The sequence below is a fragment of the Phragmites australis genome, chromosome 2 (genome assembly GCF_958298935.1).
Source record: "Phragmites australis chromosome 2, lpPhrAust1.1, whole genome shotgun sequence".
In the NCBI taxonomy this organism is placed as follows: Eukaryota; Viridiplantae; Streptophyta; class Magnoliopsida; order Poales; family Poaceae; genus Phragmites; species Phragmites australis.
Genome location: NC_084922.1, coordinates 51,267,558 through 51,274,169, shown reverse-complemented (window position 1 = coordinate 51,274,169; position 6,612 = coordinate 51,267,558). Strand labels below are relative to the sequence as shown.

The following is a 6,612-nucleotide window of genomic DNA, read 5'->3' as shown; positions in this document are numbered from 1 at the left end:
AATAATGATTCTAAGTAGATCAACAAAGGACTTACAATCAATTTCACACGAGCAAGTAGATCGAGCAATATGCATAAGTAGTGAGCAATAACTCAAGAACAAGGATATAAGAGAGTAGATACAAGATTTGTTTTTTGAAATTCGTATACCGCCTTTAGAGGTTCCTACGTCTTCGTTGAAGAGCTCGGTCACACTTGAGCCGGGCCTCTCTCAACCATTTTCCTCTCCAAACTAGGTCATACTTGAGCTAAACCCGGAGTATCCGGGTTAGCCCGGAACATCCGAGTTTAGCATAGCTGGACTTTTGAAAATAACGATAACTTTTGATCCCAAAGTCTGATTTCGGCGATTTTGGACTCTACGGAAAGCTTATTCAGAGGGCTACACATCCCAGCTAAATTCATGATCTCAAAAACATTTGATAAAGCTAGGAGCATACCAAAACCCAATTCTGACACTTTCGTCATTGGATTCCTAAATCGAACTCTCACTTTGGGTTGATTAGAAACTCTTGAGCACTGAGACATGACAAATAGCTCTACGTTACATCCCTCTTAATAGTGCGGATACCAATACTCAAATTCAAATGTAAAACTCGTTTGAACCAATTTGAGCCTTTGAAAACCTTCAAGTACCACTTTTTTCTTTCAAACCTTGAGGATTGCCAACTTCTATAGCGTATTCACTCCATCTCTTCTTGATTCTTCATGTGACTTATGTGAATAGCCCATAGCTTCCCATGACTTCGCACGGTATTGACGCAAACCATTCACTTGCTATTTACCACCGTCTTGGTCCTTCAGCATCAAGTCATTTGCTTGTCCTTCACCACCGGATTGTCTATCGCAGCCGAGTCTTGTTTGCCCTTCAACGTTTTACCATAGAAAACTATTTTGTATCCAATATTTTTGATAAATTTACTTTATCATATATGGAGTCCAATCTTATTCTTCAGTCTTAGTATATATAATATCTCAATTTAACTCATGCCTTCTTATGGATCCTAACCCCCAACTCACTCTCATGCACAAAGCACATGTGTTAGTACATAAAATTTCATTGACAACTTTATACCTTTAGTTACTTGATCTCCACAAGTTATTTAGCCTTCATGATTCAAGCTTCTTCTTCTTCTTATGAGTATCACTAAGATCTCAATGACTTTGATGTAATTCTTTGAACTCATGACATTTCTCAATGAATCCATACTTCATTACTTATGCACCTCCTAGGGAATACCCTAATAACAATTCTGAATATAATTGTTAGTCCATATGTATTATCATTATGTTAACTGAGCATCACCTATAGCTTATTTATCTTGATGCATATCTCTTATCCATATATTATCTATGGAACGGCATACTAACAATTCTCAGTAACATTATTAGTCCATATGTATTGTCATTAATTACTAAAACAACACTTAGTGGCTAGATACACTTTCAATCACAAATAGTTGTGACTGTATAATACAAATAGACGGATTAATAAAAATCATTTATGGTTCATTCACATCTAAATATTTATCTTGTATAGACATATCTATCTTAACACTTATATGAAAATATTTTATCTAAGAAACTATATGCGATATATATCTGGTTTCAATTAATGATTCTGTGTACCTTGAAGGCCGTCGTTGCTCATGTCACGCCCGGTGGCTGGCGTCGCTGTTGATCGGTCACAGAATCTGCATGCATGATGCCTCGATGGCAGCCGCCCCGCGACTGCGAGTGCTCCGATCTGAAGTACCTCGAGATGATGTTGACCTAACCAACATGTACCTACGTAACTTTCGCCTGAATTCTTTCCTGACCAAGCAGCGTAACTCAGCTGGTACGTTAACTCTTTCTTAACTAATTATTTAGAGCTAGCTGGAATTAAGTCTAAAAGTTTAAGCTCATACTTTAAATACCATATACACAGAGGAGTTAGATCGATCGAGAAGCTAGCTAGCTAGTATGTAGCTACTGCATTAGGTCGATCGAGATCAACTCAGCTCCCTTAATCTGGGCTCTACTTTATGGAGTAGTTAGGAATGCATGGTAACATGCATGCTTTCGTAGCGTAGCAAGCGTACGTGTTACTCCTAGCTACTTACATTTGAGTCGTATTAGTCGTGTCACTTTGTCCCCTCCTACGCGACTTCCCAGGCAAGGCACTGAATTGACCTCGATCCACTTCTAAGCTAGCAGGCTGCCCTCCGATGCTCAAAGTCAAGTCTCTGCGGTGCCATCCATCTCCCATAAGAACCCCTCATCTCCGCACACACAATCACAGCCACCCAGCAGTAGCTAGCCACAGAACAGATAAATTGATCATACAGATCGAGGAACAACTTCATTGAAGCTCCTGCCTCAATGGTGGCGGGGCGCAGCGGCATGTTGGCTCAGCAGCTGGTACTAGGCTGCCTGGTGGTGGCGGTGGCCCTGCTTGCGCTGTCGGGCGGCGTGGACTCGGCGACGGGGACGAACGGGACGACGCCGGTCGTCAATCCCCCGCGCCGCACCAAGTACATCCGTGTAAGCTCCAAAAAGCGCAACTACGAGGTCTCCTGCACCGACGAAGGCAATCCGTCGTGCTACATCCGCTGCCCAACGCGATGCCCCAACTCTTGCTTCGTCTCCTGCGAATACTGCTTGAGCTTCTGCCGTACGTACCGATATATAAAGCTCCCTCGATCTCTTCATTTTTTATCGGTCCTTCGCCCTTACCATAATTACAATATATACCTTTTCTAAGTACATATATATTGCCGTACGTACCCTTACCCATTTGAATTTCATGTGCATATTATACATGTAGAGTGTGATATCTTCCCGGGCACTTCTTGCGGCGACCCTCGCTTCACCGGCGGCGACGGCAACACCTTCTACTTCCACGGCAAGAAGGACCAGGACTTCTGCATCGTCTCCGATGCCGACCTCCACATCAACGCCCACTTCATCGGCAACCACAACCCCGACCTCAAGCGCGACTTCACCTGGGTGCAGGCCCTCGGCGTCAGCTTCGGTGAGCACCGCCTCTACATCGGCGCCCGCAAGGCCGTCGAGTGGGACCAAGACGAGGACCACATCCAGATGGCCTTCGATGGAGTGCCTCTCGACGTCGACACCGTCAAGAACGCCCGCTGGGTGTCCAAGGCCCTGCCCGCCCTGTCCGTCACGCGGATGGACGCTGTCAACACCGTCATGGTGGAGCTCGATGGCGTCTTCAGCATCTCGGCCAGTGCCGTTCCCATCACCGACGAGGACAACCGGATCCACAAGTACGGCAGGACGGAGAGCGACAGCCTCGTGCACCTCGACCTTGGTTTCCAGTTCCATAACCTCACCAAGGACGTCGACGGCGTGCTTGGCCAGACCTACCGCCCTAACTACGTCACCAGGCTGAACATCACGGCTAAGATGCCGATCATGGGCGGCGCACCAAAGTACCTCTCGTCGGGTCTCTTCTCGACGGACTGCGCCGTCTCCAAGTTCCACCGCAGCGGTGGTGTCGTCACCACATTCGCTTCTTAACTATATTGCAGCCCGGCCACTGATCCGTGCCATGAAATAGTAAGTCAAAAATATCCATCACCAGTGTCGTGTGTAGGGTCATCTCTACATATAAACGTGCGTACGTGCTAGTGAGGTACACACGTGCACCCGGCCCGTGACAAGGAAGAAATAATAAGCTAGTAAGGAGCTCTATAATCGAATATGTTCTTCACTATTCATTGTTTTGAGAAAATGTGACATGTAATTCTTGTTCGAATTTGAAGTCATCTGACTGATGAATAAATTATGCTTATGTTAAATTTTGTTCATATTTGTGTTGAATTGTTCATTTGGAATCGTGGGAGTCAATGCGCGTAAAGGAATTACAAGTTTACAATTAGTTCTTCAACCGCCTTGAAATTTAGATTCTTTAACTGAAAGTAACTCACCATTTAAAATTCATAGTCTTCAATATACTTACGATTCATGCTCCAGTCGATTGTGAAGTCTTCTTCTTTAGCAATGGTGGACGATGGTGGTGTCAGGCAGTGGATTAGGGCTCATGTTCGTCGGTGCCCCTATTATTTTATAGGGTCTACGGAGGAATCATTGACTAACTGTCACTACTCAGAATGGATTATCACATGCGGGTTTGGTTTTCATCTGTGTAAAAGTATCTGTGATATCGAGCTTGTCACAGATGGGTAACACTACGTCTGTAATATAGCTACATACGGACGATTTTTGTTGATGTCTGTCTGTATCTTATGACACATTGTAGATAGTTTTTCTTAATGTTCGTCTGTGTCTTCACATCACAGACAAGTTTTCTTAATATCCGTCTGTATTTTATGATACATCACAGATAGTTTTTTTTAATATCCATCTGTGTCTTATGACACATCAGAGACGTATTTTCTTAATGTTCGTCTATGTCTTATGACACATCACGGATATTTTTTAATGTCTGTATGTGTCTTATAACACATCACATATGATTTTTCTTAATATCCGTCTGTGTATTATTACATATGATTTCTATAAAAAATCGTCTGTGACTTTTGGCATACCAAGATGACTGGTCATTTTACAGATACGTTTGTTTTAGCAACCGTCTCTGGTTGCTTTGTCAGTGACGGGTCATAAAAAATTGTCTGTGACACACCGTCTGCTTTCGTTATTTCTGTGGTAAGATGTAGAATTTGTGGTAGAGCAGTTGCGCGTGCGCCCGTGGCAAGAGGTGGTGATGTCAAACCAGCGTCGGCAAGGCATTAGAGACAAGTGGGGCTTGCTGGCAGCGGGGTGATGGTAGAGGGGCTAACAGACGGATGGGGGTGTTACCGGTTGCTGCAGAGGGGAGCAAAATCAATTATTGGAGGGGCTAGCTGGCAACCGCACACTGGCACATATGAGACATCGAGAGGTGGGGGCACATGAACTGAGTGTGCGGTGGGGTGCTATTACGCTGACTAGGAGGATGTAATGGTGGGATGGCTTGTGTTTGAGGGTTGGCTTATTCTGTGAGGGATGAGGAAGCAGGAGAGCTGTTTGATGGAGGTGCAACGTCGAAAGGATGCGTACATCAAATTTAGAATTGACAGGAAATTGGGATAGCTTGTTATGTTTTTGGGCTAAGAGAAAAAGCGGGCTCTTGTAAAACTTAGGGCTTTTTTGAACGCGGGATTGGAAAAACATAAGAATAGAAAAAAAAATATATAGGAATATTATGATACTATGGTGAATGAAAGACACAGGAATTTTAAAGTAAAAGTCAATTGGACAGGTTTGGCTCGAGCCTACTCGAGCATGAAAAAAATAAGCTCCGGTTGGATGCTGAAAATCCTATGTTTTTATAGGATCAGTACAGTATTCCTACGAAATTCATTTGCCTGATTCCTTTAAACCTAACGGCATGAACAGGACTAATTCAAAGGAATGGAAAATCCTGTGAAAATCCAATGAACCAAAGAAGTCCTTAACGGTATGCATGTGCCTGCAGTTGTTCTGGTTTCACGTCCCGTTATTATTGTTGCCACGTCCTCCATGGCTCTAGTGCACGATCGTACATGAAAAATTTTCGAGCATGTGTACCGTGCAATTTAGGTATTGGCCCATGCCCATCCCTGGTGCAATTAAGGGGCGAACAAAATCCAACGGCTGGCTGGCTTGGATCACATGCAGTTTGCGTAAAGTCCAGGTCGTTAGCTGGCTACTTAGCTTGCATTGGAATGATGGAATCCCATCCCATATGGAGACTGGAGTACTCCTACATACTAGTAAGCATAAAGCCTAGGTGGGCTACATGCAGGGGTGCGATAGCTGCCACTGCCACGAGTCGTCAATGGGCAATGGCTATTCCAGAACTAAGCAAAAGAAACGTCCAAAAACGCACACAAGAAAACACAGTGAGCTACATCTACATGTATGATGTAGGGGGTGCTGGGGGCTGTAGCATCCCTGTCAGCATGTCCCTCCTTTAGGGAGACAAGTGGTGTAGAAGAAGAGGAAAAACACTTAAGGAATGCATCAGAGGGTACCATGTTCTTCTTGCGCTACTAATATGGAGCTCCTTCAGTTACATCAGATACTGCTAAAATTTGAATGGCTGAGAACAACAACATGACAGCCACAAAAATGCTGCTAGAAATATGTTTACTCAGACATGCATTTCCTTCTTTTAGACTTCACGAAGACTCCGTTTACTGAGAATTAATAGTGAAACGCGACCTTGAGATGATCAGGGGTCGTATTTTCTCCCTAAACTGACAAATTTGCATAATTGTCTTTAACTAAGACGACACACTCCTGAAAAGACAATCCATGGTTGCTCAAGAGACTTGTGAAAAGACATGCATCGGGATGAAGATTGGTAAAACTCCACCAGGGTTATACACATGAAAAACATCAATCACCATACCCCCCCCCCCCCCACATCATCTTGTTCGGCATCATCACGACAAATCGCATATGATCCGGTGGTTCTCTTTATGAGGATATGAGGAAAGAAAACACGGACTGCTAAAGCAAAATTTTATAACTATGTTATGCAGTACAAGTAGCGTATCAATTATACTGACTGTTGAGAATCACATAAGGCAAGAATATCAGGTGGTATGTTCATCCCAAG

At 43.8% G+C, this 6,612-nt stretch overlaps 1 protein-coding gene across 1 annotated transcript; it reads left to right on the top strand.

Moving 5' to 3' along the window:
- Positions 1-2,266: 2,266 nt before the first annotated feature.
- On the top strand, positions 2,267-3,805 carry LOC133910263 (uncharacterized). The gene is made up of 2 exons (XM_062352777.1): positions 2,267-2,655; positions 2,809-3,805. Exons 1-2 carry the CDS (start codon positions 2,364-2,366, stop codon positions 3,522-3,524), a joined length of 1,008 nt encoding a protein of 335 aa, XP_062208761.1. The 5' UTR covers positions 2,267-2,363; the 3' UTR covers positions 3,525-3,805.
- The last annotated feature ends 2,807 nt before the right edge of the window (positions 3,806-6,612 follow it).